The sequence below is a fragment of the Littorina saxatilis genome, linkage group LG2 (assembly GCF_037325665.1).
Source record: "Littorina saxatilis isolate snail1 linkage group LG2, US_GU_Lsax_2.0, whole genome shotgun sequence".
NCBI lineage: Eukaryota > Metazoa > Mollusca > Gastropoda > Littorinimorpha > Littorinidae > Littorina > Littorina saxatilis.
The window spans coordinates 21849200-21867873 of NC_090246.1; the positions used below are offsets into that span (position 1 = coordinate 21849200).

Sequence of the window (18674 nt, forward strand, 5' to 3'; positions counted from 1 at the left end):
CTAGTTTTTTTATGACGGGTGGTATCTCTGGAGTGTGACCGCTGCTTGAGCAATGCTTTTGTCGTTATGCTTGACGAAAACCGTGCACATGAATTTGTGACAGCACGGTGAAAAACTGGAGTACGGAGAGATCTTGGCGGCGTCCGCAGTGGTGGGCAACAAGACCATGTTCAGGATGACGACGAAGAACGAGTTCTGGCTGTACGAGTACCGACCCTGCTTCAACGACACCTCAGGAACCAACCTCATGGAGGACCTCAACGTCTACAACGGCAAGGTGCGTTGCCATCTTTCCCCCTTTGTGTCTTCTGCTGTGCACGCTCTTTGGCGATAATTGAAATGACTGTTCATAATTATGCAAGCGTCTTTCTTTGATAGTTCAACGACTGTTCATATGCAAGCCGCTACTTACTAGAAATAGTTAAACGACTGCCCATATGCAACCGGCTACTGTGATACTGTAGTCGAATAACTTTTCTCTCAGGAGCTAAGACCGGGCATCGCCGACCTAAAGATGAGCATGAGTTAGGATCGCACCAAGAGAAATGTGAATTTTTGTAAGGATAAGAGCACATCATCTAACCCATATCCATCCATGATCAAAGAGCATCTGCAAGTTGATTAAACATCACAGTCACAGCCTAACTTAGTGACTGCATATATCACCCCTGACGTCACTTGATTTATTTGTCAAATGAAAGAATAGTTTTAAAATAAGATAAAATGAAAACAAAATCAAGTCAAATGGTAGACTGGTTCAAAAGATATGTTTAAAACTTCCGCTAATATTGTGTGAAAAAGTGCAGTAGTATCAGTGTCCGCCAGATACCTAGAAGGTAAATGGATGGGGCTGAAAGGGTTAAACCCACGAAACGTTCACGAGTGTCTTTCCCATCTTCTTTTCTCTCCCAGGTCCGCTTCCCAGCCAGCCATTTCTCATCTGAACACTTCTCCTTCGGCATCCTGCTGTGGGCGGAGCGCGAGGGACTGGTCAACATGACGTCACAGATCGTGGAGGTGCGCACGTCCAACATGTCTCTGGATGACCTGGGGTCACTGCTCGACCTTGCCATGAACGCTGACCCGGACACGGCCATCAGGCTGATCGGGGGTGCTGCTGATGCCATCCTTAGTGCTGACGTGAGTAGACTGATGACATCATAATTTGGTACCCCCGAAAACGGAGTCACGTTCCCCGCGTGGCAGTGTGAATGTAACGATGTGGCGTGCAACACTCTCCGATACGGGGTGACCGTGAGAGTAAAAGTCTGAGGAACGCAGAAGAAATGAAGAATAACACCATTGGGTATTAGATCGACCAGAAAATATTGACTTTTGACTCACTATTCGTGAATAGGGTGTGATATTTACAATAAAAAGTGTCGGTCGATAATACATGTATTAAGGTCATTTTAGTCGCCGAGGCCACTTTCAGACCCAGAGTGTCAGAAAAACTGGATCGAGCGAGCTGTTAGCTCCTGCACTTAAGATATGTCAGCGTTATTGGCCTTATTGACTTCAAACTTTCTTTTTATCTTTTTCAGTCATCGTCGGCAGAAGAGCAGGCAAAACTTGCTGAGGTAAGCTGCCTTTTAAATCGTTGTATGAAAATCTGATTAAAAATTCAAATATCTTTTAAACTTTTAAACTGCAGCAACAGTACATCACATTTCGTCCTTCTTAATATTAATGTCTTGTATTAGCATCCGGCTGAAGCACGCAATCGCATATAGTAACTGTTCTCTCTACCTGCACATTTTACCCAAACCAAACTAATTGTGCTCTAAGAGTCATTACACAATCAGTCAATTCAGTCGCCTTTGAAAGATGGTGGAGATTTCATTCACGAACATGCAATTACTCCCTTCAGTTGCCTTTAAAATATGAAAGCGATTTGATTCACGCGACAATATCTGTGGGTTTGCAGTCCGTGGGGGCCGTGGTGGACACCCTGGGATCGGTTGCCAAGCGAGTGGACAACGCCAACCAAGCAACCAAGTGTGCCGGAACCATCAAAACCATGACAAGCAACTCGGACATTGTGTCTCAAGGATCACGGGTAGGGACCCTTACAGCCAGACGTTAAAGAGATCGTACACCGATTGACCAAACAAAAGAAATGTCGCTAATAATAATTTTTTCCTTGTTTCTACACATTCTGAAACTATAATAAACAAAATGTTAGCAAAATATTAGAGAAGTCGATTTTTGGGGTCGTTTCGTTTTTCGTTTGTATGGCCATGTTGGGTTTGATGCGTGCATGCCTGGTTTTCTCCTGTAGATGGGTGTCGGCACAGGAGGTCTGCCCGCTGTCCTCAGCCAACATGCTCCGTCTTCATGGCAGCTCAAATTTGTTATCGAGGTTCTCTCCTCTAGATCCGCCGTGTTTCGCCTAGGGGCTTGCGCTGCCTAGTTGATAGGGTCACCTCGTAGAGGATGTGGTCATAGACCACGCACGGTCGGTCTTGGGATAGGGAAACGTTATGCTAGTCCGGAGGGATTACGCCACAATGGCCACCTCGCGAAGACCCAGGGTCCTAGACTAGGGAGGTCCAAGGGGGAGCACCGGGAGGGCTACCCCTCTACCCGCACCTCCAACACAATCCCTTCCCCTGGTAGCTTCATCCCCAAGGAGGAAACAGAGCTACCTGCAACACCTGGGGTCAATCGCTGTCGTATGTTTTTTAAAGCCCACTCCTTCCCGTGGTTAAAGGAAGGCTCGCCATCTAAGACCTGGTCAGACTTTTACATGTGATAAGAACATATATCTCCACTTGGACACATTCCCAAAAACCACCATCCTGGCTGCTTGCTGTGCAGTCGGGGAATTTTTTGATGAATCAGTTTCGCAGATTGACAGTTAAGAAATGTATTCTCTGCGCAGAAAGCATTCTGGGCGTTAAATTTTGGACTATGTCCGATTGCGAGGGATGGTCTTATTTCATGTAAAAATCTAGACAGATCTGAGATCGTGAGCCGAATCGTTTTCAATGGATTTGTATTAATTGATATGTATGAGTTCACCGTAAACAATGTTATTCTTTGTGTATGGTGGTTTTTTTTCTTCAAATGATTGTACAGCGATCTGAGCCTGCAGGGATTTACCCTGGATATATGCGCTTTAAAAAAAATTATTACTAGATGAGGAACGAAAGGAAGTGTGGCCGTCACCAACTCCCTTGCAGACTAAACTATATGGCAGTCGACAGGAGTTGAAGAAAACGACAACATTTATCACCAGTGCTGGACTGATCGTGTAACCTGCGAACGCCAAGAAGAGAAGAAGAAGAAAACAATTATGTATTATTATTATTATTATTATTTTAAGTTATTGAGACATCACATTGCGCTAAGATATTTATAGAGCAAATCAAGAAAATGAATTATTGAACGAAGCGCGTAGTTGGTGGGTGAACGTGAAACATGCGACAACATACTTTTATGCAGGCGTCAGCGGCAGGGGCGTTCCTGGAACTGGCAAACGGCACAAGCACCATGGAGGATGCCACTGTGGATGACGCTTCTTCTTTTGCTGGAGGTCAGTGGCATGTCTTCTTCTCTTAGTTGTCTTGAATAAAAAACAAAAGCAATGCATTTTTGAGAGGGAATTGTTATATAGAAAAGTTGTTTAAAATACATTTAAAAATAGTATTGTTAATTATATAGGTATATTTAACTAAGAAACATTAATATAAAAAGCAGGTAAAAAAAAAAAAAGATCAATGAAAAAAGAAGGATGCTCCCCGCCCCCCCCCCCCCCCCCCCCCGCCCCACCAAAAAAAAGAGGCCCCCCAAAAAAGGGTTGAAGCAGCCTGCATGCAACTGAGATAAAAAATAATATATATATAAAAATAAAATAAAAAGCAAAAAGGGTTAGTAACTGCAATGTTCAACTACAGACATAACTATAAACAGAAGCATACACAAGACAAACGTGCAGATAAGAGAGTGGACGTTAACATACTGTTACATCATTTTACTTCTTTTTCAAAAGATAAGCGATATTTTTGACTGTATTGAATTAAGATACACAATGTCTAGTATAATTGTGGTGAAGCGCATGCGGGTGTTGCAATTACAAAAAAAACGAGAGGGAGAGAGTACACAAACAATAAAAAGTTTGAAGAATACATTGAATGATGTTCTCTGTCCTCTTTATTGCATAACACTCACGCACACAATCACCAAGCATTTAAAATAAAAGTTAAAAATAGGTTCGTCAGACTAATGCTACTTTTCAATAAACATTTTCAACACTTAGTCTGAAAAAGGTGGAAACACATACTCCGCACTCAACTCAGAAGTAGCTTGAGGCAAATCTTTACAACGAAAAAAGTTCTGTTGCCACAACACTATAAAGTCACTGGTGTAACGTGTGCTCTAAAACACGCTATTAAACACGGTAGTAAAACACTACCTAGAACTAACACGCTATGCTAAACATACACTATGCTAAAACACGGTAGTAAAACACGCTATGCCATACATACACGGTAGTAAAACACGCTATGCTATACATACACGGTGGTAAAGCACGCTATGGTATACATGCACGGTAGTAAAACACGCTATGCTATACCTACACGGTAGTAAAACACGCTATGCTATACATACACGGTAGTAAAACACGCTATGCTATACACCGTAGTAAAACATACACTACGCTAAAACATACACGCTATGCTAAACATACACGCTATCAGAAACGCTGTAGTAAAACATACACGCTATCATAAACACGCTATGCTAAACATACGTATACACGCTATCCCACCAAGAGTCCGCTCGGCTGGTCACACAAAAAGTAAAAGCAAAGTCAGTAATCACCGAAGCGACAATTCATATTATTACAGCTGTCAATTTCCAGACAAAACAACAGACCATTTAGCCAAATCCAATATTGGTCCGAGAGGGGACCAACTTTCTGTGCTTGCTGAGATCTAATTCCACACATTCACATGACTAAAGAACAATCAAATTATTGTGCCAATTCCAAAGAAGATGTACCGATAACAAAAGGTCTATTCTCACCTGGTCTACATCATCTCTGGACACGAAACACTCCCTGGTTCACAGCATTCGGTTCCAGGACATCCAGCCAACACACACTCCATCACTCCAATTGGTACACACCAACACACACTCTTTCACTTCACAAATGCATCACAAATTTATGCATAATTCATCCCAAGGCCGGCAAGGCTTGACATGTTCTTTCTCTGCCAGTCCAGACCACAAGTGCGCGTTTGTTTCAACTTTGGCCGAGTTCATTACAACTTTTACTCATTTTAGTCGGGAAAAGGGGAAGGGGGAAGAGGGTCCTATATGACGCTGCTTGATTATGCGTCGCCACCCCAAACATTCTTTTATCAATACGATCTAAACTAATTTAACTTATTAAGAACAAAACTAAGCATTCCCCATTCAGGAATATTCAAACAAATGCATAGTCTGTGTGTTTTCATTCAAACCGAACACGCAGACGTAACCGATAGACACAAGCTGACACCCCTGTCTGTGAAATGACGAAACCCTGAAACCTACGTCATACCGACGTCATACCTATGATAACAGCCTACGACGCAATACAGGCGCTAGAAATTATAATTCTATTGACACAGTCACACAATGTCAATACAGATTTCTCTCACTCACCACATTCTCCCCAACTTAGCATGACTTCTCCTGAAGGCATGTCTTGGAAACAAAAACATGATGTTAAAACCTAAACACCAAAGAAGTTTCAACAACCAATCAAAACTCAAATTGGGCTAACCTATATCTTCAGCCGTCGCAAGTCTCAGTCACAAAAGCTAATCCTGAGTAACACATTTCGAACCTACACGTCAACCACTATTTAAAGATGCATTGACTGTACCGAAACTATTACCACATTTCGAACCTACATGTCAACCACTATTTAAAGATGCATTGACTGTACCGAAACTATTGCCAACAAAGACTTCGACTTGTTGATGACACAGATCAGGAGGTGGGGGGGGGGGGGGGGAAATTCTCATTGAATAATAAAAGAGAATGATCCCGAGGACAGAGAACAACGTACTGTCAAGGACGCCAATTTTTTTTCACAACAAAGTAACCTTAGAACATATTTACATGCCTAACCTGCACTAAACAATAGGCAACACAGAACAGCTGCTCCCCAACTTTACTTGAACCCACTCCCTAAGAATCCAATAATGTTTCCATGATCCGAAGGAACCGAGAGTACGTCAACTGCACGCGAATGCACTGTGCGGGGTTCCTTGTACAAGTTAGTATATAAAATTTAATAATATGTAGATATATCCTTCCCTCCCAATATGTTCGATATGTTTGATATTTTTGATATTTGGTATTTCAACAATTAAATGTTGCTCACCATGTTTGCTTAAAACAAATTAACTAGCAACGCATAACCCAAGCCCCAGACTTCGCATGGTTACCGTTTCAGGGCGATCCCGGTGAGAAGACACTGCGGGGTTGCTCATGGGACTACCCCCCACTGCATCTTCCATCTCACCGTCGCTCAGGGTGAACAATAAAACAACATTATCACACAAGTGACACTATTCTGCTCAAATGTATACAAAATGCTTGAACATAAACACAGCACACAAATGAGGCAAATATGCAGTAATGCTCACTAGACCCACAAGTCCACGAATTCAACAAAATGTCACTACCGGGTCAGTAGCAAGACATGATAAAGCACAAGATATACAGAACGCACACGGTATCAGGACGCCTGTTCCGCATCAGCCACTGTTCCTCTGTGGAAGATATTTAAAAATTCCACTCACCATTGGCCGTCCATACGTTCCACTAAATGTCCTTTCACATTACTGGCACGTGCAGAAACAAACACAGTCACCACAGATCCTCGGAAATTGACGGTGTTAAAGTCGTCCACTTCCTGGGGTTGGTCGATAGTCGAGCTGAAGTCTCTCCTCCAAAGTCCATCACCGGGTCGTTCCAGGTTGATGACGGGTGGTTCCAGGTTGGTGACGGGTGGTTCCAGGTTGGTGACGGGTGGTTCCAGGTTGGTGACGGGTGGTTCCAGGTTGGTGACGGGTGGTTCCAGGTTGGTGACGGGTGGTTCCAGGTTGGTGACGGGTGGGACAGCGTGTATACCTAAACTACTACTACTGTACTACTTTCTATTCTCAAAATATGTGTCCACTTATCTATCCTGTCGGCGACGCCAAAATGTGGTGGAGCGCATGCGGGTGTTGCAATTACAAAAAAGCGAGAGGGAGAGAGTACACAAACAATAAAAAGTTTGAAGAATACATTGAATGATGTTCTCTGTCCTCTTTATTGCATAACACTCACGCACACAATCACCAAGCATTTAAAATAAAAGTTAAAAATAGGTTCGTCAGACTAATGCTACTTTTCAATAAACATTTTCAACACTTAGTCTGAAAAAGGTGGAAACACATACTCCGCACTCAACTCAGAAGTAGCTTGAGGCAAATCTTTACAACGAAAAAAGTTCTGTTGCCACAACACTATAAAGTCACTGGTGTAACGTGTGCTCTAAAACACGCTATTAAACACGGTAGTAAAACACTACCTAGAACTAACACGCTATGCTAAACATACACTATGCTAAAACACGGTAGTAAAACACGCTATGCCATACATACACGGTAGTAAAACACGCTATGCTATACATACACGGTGGTAAAGCACGCTATGGTATACATGCACGGTAGTAAAACACGCTATGCTATACCTACACGGTAGTAAAACACGCTATGCTATACATACACGGTAGTAAAACACGCTATGCTATACACCGTAGTAAAACATACACTACGCTAAAACATACACGCTATGCTAAACATACACGCTATCAGAAACGCTGTAGTAAAACATACACGCTATCATAAACACGCTATGCTAAACATACGTATACACGCTATCCCACCAAGAGTCCGCTCGGCTGGGAAAACAAAAAGTAAAAACAAAGTCAGTAATCACCGAAGCGACAATTCATATTATTACAGCTGTCAATTTCCAGACAAAACAACAGACCATTTAGCCAAATCCAATATTGGTCCGAGAGGGGACCAACTTTCTGTGCTTGCTGAGATCTAATTCCACACATTCACATGACTAAAGAACAATCAAATTATTGTGCCAATTCCAAAGAAGATGTACCGATAACAAAAGGTCTATTCTCACCTGGTCTACATCATCTCTGGACACGAAACACTCCCTGGTTCACAGCATTCGGTTCCAGGACATCCAGCCAACACACACTCCATCACTCCAATTGGTACACACCAACACACACTCTTTCACTTCACAAATGCATCACAAATTTATGCATAATTCATCCCAAGGCCGGCAAGGCTTGACATGTTCTTTCTCTGCCAGTCCAGACCACAAGTGCGCGTTTGTTTCAACTTTGGCCGAGTTCATTACAACTTTTACTCATTTTAGTCGGGAAAAGGGGAAGGGGGAAGAGGGTCCTATATGACGCTGCTTGATTATGCGTCGCCACCCCAAACATTCTTTTATCAATACGATCTAAACTAATTTAACTTATTAAGAACAAAACTAAGCATTCCCCATTCAGGAATATTCAAACAAATGCATAGTCTGTGTGTTTTCATTCAAACCGAACACGCAGACGTAACCGATAGACACAAGCTGACACCCCTGTCTGTGAAATGACGAAACCCTGAAACCTACGTCATACCGACGTCATACCTATGATAACAGCCTACGACGCAATACAGGCGCTAGAAATTATAATTCTATTGACACAGTCACACAATGTCAATACAGATTTCTCTCACTCACCACATTCTCCCCAACTTAGCATGACTTCTCCTGAAGGCATGTCTTGGAAACAAAAACATGATGTTAAAACCTAAACACCAAAGAAGTTTCAACAACCAATCAAAACTCAAATTGGGCTAACCTATATCTTCAGCCGTCGCAAGTCTCAGTCACAAAAGCTAATCCTGAGTAACACATTTCGAACCTACACGTCAACCACTATTTAAAGATGCATTGACTGTACCGAAACTATTACCACATTTCGAACCTACATGTCAACCACTATTTAAAGATGCATTGACTGTACCGAAACTATTGCCAACAAAGACTTCGACTTGTTGATGACACAGATCAGGAGGTGGGGGGGGGGGGGGGGGAATTCTCATTGAATAATAAAAGAGAATGATCCCGAGGACAGAGAACAACGTACTGTCAAGGACGCCAATTTTTTTTCACAACAAAGTAACCTTAGAACATATTTACATGCCTAACCTGCACTAAACAATAGGCAACACAGAACAGCTGCTCCCCAACTTTACTTGAACCCACTCCCTAAGAATCCAATAATGTTTCCATGATCCGAAGGAACCGAGAGTACGTCAACTGCACGCGAATGCACTGTGCGGGGTTCCTTGTACAAGTTAGTATATAAAATTTAATAATATGTAGATATATCCTTCCCTCCCAATATGTTCGATATGTTTGATATTTTTGATATTTGGTATTTCAACAATTAAATGTTGCTCACCATGTTTGCTTAAAACAAATTAACTAGCAACGCATAACCCAAGCCCCAGACTTCGCATGGTTACCGTTTCAGGGCGATCCCGGTGAGAAGACACTGCGGGGTTGCTCATGGGACTACCCCCCACTGCATCTTCCATCTCACCGTCGCTCAGGGTGAACAATAAAACAACATTATCACACAAGTGACACTATTCTGCTCAAATGTATACAAAATGCTTGAACATAAACACAGCACACAAATGAGGCAAATATGCAGTAATGCTCACTAGACCCACAAGTCCACGAATTCAACAAAATGTCACTACCGGGTCAGTAGCAAGACATGATAAAGCACAAGATATACAGAACGCACACGGTATCAGGACGCCTGTTCCGCATCAGCCACTGTTCCTCTGTGGAAGATATTTAAAAATTCCACTCACCATTGGCCGTCCATACGTTCCACTAAATGTCCTTTCACATTACTGGCACGTGCAGAAACAAACACAGTCACCACAGATCCTCGGAAATTGACGGTGTTAAAGTCGTCCACTTCCTGGGGTTGGTCGATAGTCGAGCTGAAGTCTCTCCTCCAAAGTCCATCACCGGGTCGTTCCAGGTTGATGACGGGTGGTTCCAGGTTGGTGACGGGTGGTTCCAGGTTGGTGACGGGTGGTTCCAGGTTGGTGACGGGTGGTTCCAGGTTGGTGACGGGTGGTTCCAGGTTGGTGACGGGTGGTTCCAGGTTGGTGACGGGTGGGACAGCGTGTATACCTAAACTACTACTACTGTACTACTTTCTATTCTCAAAATATGTGTCCACTTATCTATCCTGTCGGCGACGCCAAAATGTGGTGAAGCGCATGCGGGTGTTGCAATTACAAAAAAACGAGAGGGAGAGAGTACACAAACAATAAAAAGTTTGAAGAATACATTGAATGATGTTCTCTGTCCTCTTTATTGCATAACACTCACGCACACAATCACCAAGCATTTAAAATAAAAGTTAAAAATAGGTTCGTCAGACTAATGCTACTTTTCAATAAACATTTTCAACACTTAGTCTGAAAAAGGTGGAAACACATACTCCGCACTCAACTCAGAAGTAGCTTGAGGCAAATCTTTACAACGAAAAAAGTTCTGTTGCCACAACACTATAAAGTCACTGGTGTAACGTGTGCTCTAAAACACGCTATTAAACACGGTAGTAAAACACTACCTAGAACTAACACGCTATGCTAAACATACACTATGCTAAAACACGGTAGTAAAACACGCTATGCCATACATACACGGTAGTAAAACACGCTATGCTATACATACACGGTGGTAAAGCACGCTATGGTATACATGCACGGTAGTAAAACACGCTATGCTATACCTACACGGTAGTAAAACACGCTATGCTATACATACACGGTAGTAAAACACGCTATGCTATACACCGTAGTAAAACATACACTACGCTAAAACATACACGCTATGCTAAACATACACGCTATCAGAAACGCTGTAGTAAAACATACACGCTATCATAAACACGCTATGCTAAACATACGTATACACGCTATCCCACCAAGAGTCCGCTCGGCTGGGAAAACAAAAAGTAAAAACAAAGTCAGTAATCACCGAAGCGACAATTCATATTATTACAGCTGTCAATTTCCAGACAAAACAACAGACCATTTAGCCAAATCCAATATTGGTCCGAGAGGGGACCAACTTTCTGTGCTTGCTGAGATCTAATTCCACACATTCACATGACTAAAGAACAATCAAATTATTGTGCCAATTCCAAAGAAGATGTACCGATAACAAAAGGTCTATTCTCACCTGGTCTACATCATCTCTGGACACGAAACACTCCCTGGTTCACAGCATTCGGTTCCAGGACATCCAGCCAACACACACTCCATCACTCCAATTGGTACACACCAACACACACTCTTTCACTTCACAAATGCATCACAAATTTATGCATAATTCATCCCAAGGCCGGCAAGGCTTGACATGTTCTTTCTCTGCCAGTCCAGACCACAAGTGCGCGTTTGTTTCAACTTTGGCCGAGTTCATTACAACTTTTACTCATTTTAGTCGGGAAAAGGGGAAGGGGGAAGAGGGTCCTATATGACGCTGCTTGATTATGCGTCGCCACCCCAAACATTCTTTTATCAATACGATCTAAACTAATTTAACTTATTAAGAACAAAACTAAGCATTCCCCATTCAGGAATATTCAAACAAATGCATAGTCTGTGTGTTTTCATTCAAACCGAACACGCAGACGTAACCGATAGACACAAGCTGACACCCCTGTCTGTGAAATGACGAAACCCTGAAACCTACGTCATACCGACGTCATACCTATGATAACAGCCTACGACGCAATACAGGCGCTAGAAATTATAATTCTATTGACACAGTCACACAATGTCAATACAGATTTCTCTCACTCACCACATAATGTTTAATCGTTATAGTGTTATGTTTTTGTGCAATATCGTTTTGTAATTGTGAGGCAGACCTAAAGGCAAATTTCTGTTTTGTAAAGACAGACAATACAGAATATTTCTGTGTTAAATATTTGATTATTATTAGTAAATCTAATTCGCTCTAATTAGGCCTGACGATTTATTAAAGAGAGAACAACTACCAAGCACAAAATAAAACTTCTTCACAAGAAAACAAACTAGTTATCAGCATGAAACTAAAAGTGGTCAATATTAGGCGACCTACCCCTATTTGTTCTTGTTCTTCCTTTTTAGAAACGCTGGGAGGCCTAAACAACATCTTCCCAGCTACTGTGGAGGAGAAGAAGAAGTCTCCACGCGAGCTGGCGGCAGAGGCAGCGATGACTCCAGATACCACCACCGTTGCCGAGATCATGGCAGCGAGGAACATCACCGCCAACGAATACTCCACCACCCCCGCCTTCACCGCCTGGTCCACAACAACCACACCGACGACAACCACAACGACGACTACCACAACGCCTATGCCAACGACGACCACCATGGTGACGACGACCACAACGCCAACGACGACGACGATAACAATGACGATCCCGCCACGTAGCAGCACGGGGAGTTTCACCTTCAACGGGAGTAACTACACCATCAGCGGTATCACCATTTCCACCCTCGCAACCACGGTGTCTCGCTCCACCACCACCACCGCCGCCCCGACCACGACCATGCCGATGGTGACGACGGAGCCCCCGATCAGCGACTGGATGCTGGACCCTGTGGAAGACACGCAGACTCCTTACCAGGCGGCTGCGGCCAAGCTGAGTACCATGCCCGAGGATCCAACCTATGATGAATTGTTCACCTACATCTTCGACGACTGTCTTCTGTTCCGAAAGGTATGGGAGGTTTTTTTTTTCTCGTTTCATGTCGTAGTTGTGCTTCTGGAAGTTTACGTTCAGTGTATCTATGCTCTTACGCTTAAAACTAAACAACTTCTCTCTTCATTGGTCAAATACCCAATGTTAAGGACCTACGTCAAACGGTATGCCGGTTTTAAATCTGTACGCTTTTATCATTTATGCGAGTTCTGTTTTATTGTCAGACATGCTATAAGTGGTCGTTGTCTATGAATTGTTTTTAATGCTTGTATGTTATTTCTTACGAGAAAACTTTTTATATGTAAAATGTTAAATTTTAATGTCTAATGTAAAGCGCCATGAGACTGCCATTTGGCGGTGAACAGCGCTATAAAAGAATGTTTTATTATTATTATTTAAGTTATTGAGACATCCCAGTGCACTAAGGGATTTATAGAGCAAATCGAGAAAATTCATTATTGAACGAAGCGCATAGCGCTGAGTTCAATAATTATTTTCGAGATTTGCTCTATAAATCCCTTAGTGCACTGGGATTGTTTCAATAACGATATTGTCAGTACCGCCAGAGAAAAAAGAAGATTCAAAACGCACATTTTGCAACGCGCATTTGGATAGGCGTAACTGTGTGGTCAGGTTTGTGTCAGATCTACTTTTGTGTGGGCTGTCTCAAGTGTGTCGTGCTTTCGTCACACGCAAACTCTTGTTTTAATTTCTGTTGGTAAATTCCAGTGTAGCGTTAAAGCTAAAAAGTGATGATCTTTCATAGAGACCTCATCCAAGAGTGCGCTAACAGTTTTAGCGCATCGCCATTAGGCCAAAAAAAAAATTGTCTGTTTCTGGTCACCCGACCGACCCTAAATTTCGGCGCCGACCCTAAACTTTTTTTTTCCAAACTCAAAAAAATTTTGTTTTGTTTTTGGTGGTAAAGGACAGGGTGAGAAAATGAACAACAAAAACGTGTGAAAACGAAAGTCCGCTGACGATTTGTAAATGTGTTGAGTGTCTTGTCTCTATGTATAGTGAATCCAGTCTCTTTGCGCGATTTTTAAAGTTAGTTTTATTGGTCTACATTTGGGGTAAAAAAAAAAAAAAAATAAATAAAATAAAAAAATCCCGACCTACCGACCCTATTTTTTTTAGCCATGTTACCAGAAACAGACATTTTTTTTTTTTTTTGCCTTAGCCATTCAACTGGTTCACATCAGTCATGTGACACCAGTACTTACTGACAATTATTATTATTATGCCGGCCCGACAGATTTATATCTCAGTGTGTCAGTATTATATAGCTCTGTGGTCTTTCATTGTCACAAGCATAGTGGTGCCCACGAAAAAGTGCCCAACCGTGTGGGAACCAGCCTCGGGGTCGGATTGGTGGACATCACAATTAAAACTCTTTTTACCAGTCCTTCCCAGGTGGTTGTTTTTCCAGCCAGTTGGACACATCCTTGTTCATGTCACCCCTGGGCAACAAATCAATGTGCGACTTTAATGATATACCATACCACTGAGAAGCCTATCTATCATCTGACATGCCAGTAACATTCCTCATTGTCTCTGTCGACGCCCGTTTACAACCGGTTGCTTCCTTTAACATAATCTTTTACATTTTCCTAATCAAGAGAGAATTCCTAGGTAGGGAATCTTTTTTGTGAAAACGCATTTTACTGACTGATTTGCAATGTCCCATCAGGTGATGAAGAGCGTGGAAGTGCAGTACAAGTGCCCCTGTATGACGACATCGGACATCAACCTGATGAAGTGTGACGGCAAGGGCTCGATGCAGGACCGTCTGTTCGACGCCATGACGTACCTTGAGCATCCTGACGACATCTACGAAATTTACATCAAAGCGCTCAACGAGGAGAGAAGACGTCGCGATGAGCTGAGAAGATTGACTGTAAGACACTGAGGTGTTGGCGGGCTTTGGACATATGCAACAGTTGTTGTTGTTGTTGTTGTTGTTGTTGTTGTTGTTGTTGTTGTTGTTGTTGTTGTTGTTGTTGTTGTTGTTGTTGTTGTTGTCCAACGATGTGGAAAAGTTAATATTCGCTTAATCTCCGATGTGAATTATCATAGATGAATTGTTATGTGAATTCGTGTACAGTGCTTATCACTTGTCTCTTTATTTACAGTTCAAATGCATTGCAAGTAAATGTTACAGTTGTCATCAACATGAGTGCAAGGTGTAAGTTCCACAGGATATGACGATGACCATTACAAAATTACTTGAGTATATCATACGTTTCTTAGGACATGAAAGTGACTGCCCCTCCTTAACCTAACATGTGATGCACGTTTCTTAGGACATGGAAGTGACTGCTCCTCATTAAACCTAACATGTGATGCACGTTTCTTAGGACATGGAAGTGACTGCTCCTCATTAAACCTAACATGTGATGCACGTTTCTTAGGACATGGAAGTGACTGCTCCTCATTAAACCTAACATGTGATGCACGTTTCTTAGGACATGGAAGTGACTGCTCCTCATTAAACCTAAAATGTGATGCACGTTTCTTAGGACATGGAAGTGACTGCTCCTCATTAAACCTAAAATGTGATGCACGTTTCTTAGGACATGGAAGTGACTGCTCCTCATTAAACCTAAAATGTGATGCACGTTTCTTAGGACATGGAAGTGACTGCTCTTCATTAAACCTAAAATGTGATTCACGTTTCTTAGGACATGGAAGTGGCGGGTGCAGGCAACACAGCGCTTGGTACTGTAGCTGACACAGTGAACGACAAGTCAGAAGAGGGCGACAACACAGAGCGAGCCTTTCAGACTCCTCGCTTCGGCATGAAGCTGCAAAAAGTCAACGTAAACGCCACCAGCAACTCTACAGGTGATCCATTTCTCTGTTTTCTTCTTTTCTTGCGTTTACATGCTACGTATGCCAGAGTAGGACAAGTTTTGCTCAATTAATTCAGCAGATTGACGTTAGAATTGTGAATTAATCCAACAAACAGTTTCAAGCCTGCAAAAAAACAGCAACCGGGTATTTGATTTTGGGCATATGTTTAAGTTGAAGTGTGCTCTTGCCCCTTGTAAAACCCTGGACGTCCCTGACGAGGGCAACTGGGCTGAGGTACACGACACGACACGAAACAGGTGCTTCCAAAATGGGTGGAACGCAGCGTCGTGATCGGATCTGTTGGAATTTAGATTTGTTGTGATTTCAACCAATCAGACCCCGCGGCTTTTTGCCGACCGGTTTGGTGGCTCCCAGTTTTGCTTCGTGCCGCTCTGTTCTGATGTAATTATCTGTGGTGTTACAGATGGACAAGAGGGCGGAGCGGGAAAACAGTCCATGGGAACAGATGTTGGGTCCTTCAGCATGCCGGCGTCTGTGCTGGCCGGTGCCAGCGACTGTCCCAACATGAACACCATGGTAAGTGCAGTCTTCAGTCTCATACTTACGCCTGTGTTGTCTCTTACAAACACCGTCGACGGCGAAGACGGACTCTACTTGCCTGAGTAGGTCAATAATTTTGCTCAAAGACTGCTTCAACACTCGCTTGCATGACCAAAATAACAGCAGTCAAAGACTGATGAACACTCACACAAAAACATGTTATAAAACAATTTATGTTTTGTGCCAGCAGAAGTCAACGAAGGAAGGCCTTTTTTTCCTTTGAAAATATTTCAACTTTGCAAAGATTGTAATAAAGAAGACTTCTTCTTCGCTTCTTTTGGAAATAGCTGTTTAAATTGAGTCTTTTTATTTTTTGTGCGCAGTTTCTGGGCGACTCGGACAACCCTTACACATTCGGCGAGGAGAAGTCGAGTGTGGGTAAAGGCGTCATGTCCCTGGGATACAGTTGCGGAGGGGAGAAAGTGCAGGTCGCAGACTCCGCAGAGCCCGTCGAGATGTGGATGGAACGTGAGTTTTTCTGTTTTCTCTGTTATTTTCTTCTTAAGAGTGTCCTTAGTTGAGCCCCAAGTTGACTTCGCGAAAATGTCAGTGCCAAAGCTTCGTGCAGCAAGCTTCGTGAAGTAGACTTCGAGAAGTTGACTTCTCCCAATTAAGACCAGGCTTTACAATTCGACAGACAGAAGCAGAAAATCAGACAAGGTCTAACGTAAGTAAAGGCGTCATTTCACGAGGATACTGCTGTAGCGAGGAGAAGGTACTCGTAAGTGACCGACTCTGCTGAAACTGTCAAGATGTGCAAGGAACGCGAGTCGTTCTTACCCTTAGTCCACGAACTACTGGTAGTTTGTTTGTTTGTTTGTTTGTTTGCTTAACGCCCAGCCGACCACGAAGGGCCATATCAGGGCGGTGCTGCTTTGACATATAACGTGCGCCACACACAAGACAGAAGTCGCAGCACAGGCTTCATGTCTCACCCAGTCACATTATTCTGACACCGGACCAACCAGTCCTAGCACTAACCCCATAATGCCAGACGCAAGGCGGAGCAGCCACTAGATTGCCAATTTTAAAGTCTTAGGTATGACCCGGCCGGGGTTCGAACCCACGACCTCCCGATCACGGGGCGGACGCCTTACCACTAGGCCAACCGTGCCGGTACTACTGGTAGTAGTTTGGCTCTCACCAGAACGCCCCAGTGACGGCTTTCTACCGACCCCGTGTCCCTGACCATACCGTGCCGGGATCGCTTGTTTGTCAGTAAAAGTAGAACAAACTGAGCGGTTCGTCATGACCTGTGTTGTATTCTTCGCATTTATTCCCCAGGTGATGCACATGCCTACAAGCCTGGCCTGTTCGTCCTGCTGACCGATGTGTCCAACACCAATGCACAGTTCAACTATCACCCGGTCAACCTCACTGACAAGAACTCTACACTTCAGGTATTTACTATTTGGGATGCAGTGCGCAAGAATGTTCCCAGCTGATGGGAATCAAGCACCGGGCATGACTGGTTGAAACTGAGATTTGTTTGAGATTTCAACCAATCCGACCCAGTGCTTGGTTCCGATCCAGCTGGGCACTTATTCGCGCGCACCAATTAACTCATATCTCTGAAACACGCAATGTCAATGGTGTACCTGGACACAACTATCTAACATCTGTGGACCTTTTCACATTTAGTCAAGTTTTGACTAAATGTTTTAACGTAGAGGGGGGAATCGAGACGAGGGTCGTGGTGTATGTGTGTGTGTGTGTGAATAGAATATAGAATATAGAATATAGAATATAGAATATAGAATAATGTTTATTGTCATGAACCAGTAAAGTTATTGACACAACAAACAACAAATAATGCATTATACAATGCTAAAACAATCCGTAACAAATTTGCCAAGACGAACTTGAACTTCGTCTTCTAAGAATAAGTTACTTGGATTTTTGTTAGCATATTTCATATTGATATGTGAAGCATCTTCTTTAAATTCATCCCTTAATTTAACATATTTATTGCATTTATCTAGAAAATGTATTTCATCTTCTATGACATTGCATTCAATACAAAGACGATTTTCTTTAGGGATATTCTGATGTCTTCCACTTTCAATTTTTAGACAATGTGTGCTAGTCCTTAATCTGCTTAACATCTTTCTGTGTTTATTATTCTTAATTTGTATTAAATATGACTGCATTTCGTAAGATTTACTGATCATAGAATAAAACTTAAGTCTGGAATATGTATCTGATTTTTCTTTTGTCCAGTATCTTATATATTCCTCTTGTTGTTTTTTGTCAATGGCAAACTTTAATTTGTGTACATTTAATGTAGATTGGTTATGCCAAACGTGACTAAAACCTAAGTTACAAAGAGATTGTCTAACAAATTGTAGCCATGGCGTTTCTGTCGGATGGTGCAACATTGAGTCATATA

The 18674-nt window shown here is 42.6% G+C and overlaps 1 protein-coding gene and 3 long non-coding RNA genes across 4 annotated transcripts in view; 1 reads left to right on the forward strand and 3 right to left on the reverse strand.

The window, feature by feature from the left end:
• Positions 1-18674, forward strand: part of LOC138952321 (polycystin-1-like protein 3) — a 56129-nt gene that overhangs the window by 16143 nt on the left and 21312 nt on the right. Inside the window, exons 15-25 of the mRNA XM_070323963.1 lie at positions 104-277; positions 913-1140; positions 1545-1580; positions 1928-2059; positions 3448-3538; positions 12288-12886; positions 14562-14768; positions 15553-15715; positions 16158-16261; positions 16609-16753; positions 17570-17685. Of these exons, the coding sequence (XP_070180064.1) occupies positions 104-277; positions 913-1140; positions 1545-1580; positions 1928-2059; positions 3448-3538; positions 12288-12886; positions 14562-14768; positions 15553-15715; positions 16158-16261; positions 16609-16753; positions 17570-17685 (1995 nt within the window). The remainder of the gene's footprint in view (positions 1-103; positions 278-912; positions 1141-1544; positions 1581-1927; positions 2060-3447; positions 3539-12287; positions 12887-14561; positions 14769-15552; positions 15716-16157; positions 16262-16608; positions 16754-17569; positions 17686-18674) is intronic.
• On the reverse strand, positions 4138-5936 carry LOC138958477 (uncharacterized). Its single transcript, XR_011453416.1, has 2 exons — positions 5032-5936; positions 4138-4789 (listed from the first exon to the last, which is right to left on the reverse strand). It is a non-coding gene; the product is annotated as an uncharacterized lncRNA (long non-coding RNA).
• On the reverse strand, positions 7300-9098 carry LOC138958475 (uncharacterized). Its single transcript, XR_011453414.1, has 2 exons — positions 8194-9098; positions 7300-7951 (listed from the first exon to the last, which is right to left on the reverse strand). It is a non-coding gene; the product is annotated as an uncharacterized lncRNA (long non-coding RNA).
• On the reverse strand, positions 10462-11979 carry LOC138958476 (uncharacterized). The gene is made up of 2 exons (XR_011453415.1): positions 11356-11979; positions 10462-11113 (listed from the first exon to the last, which is right to left on the reverse strand). It is a non-coding gene; the product is annotated as an uncharacterized lncRNA (long non-coding RNA).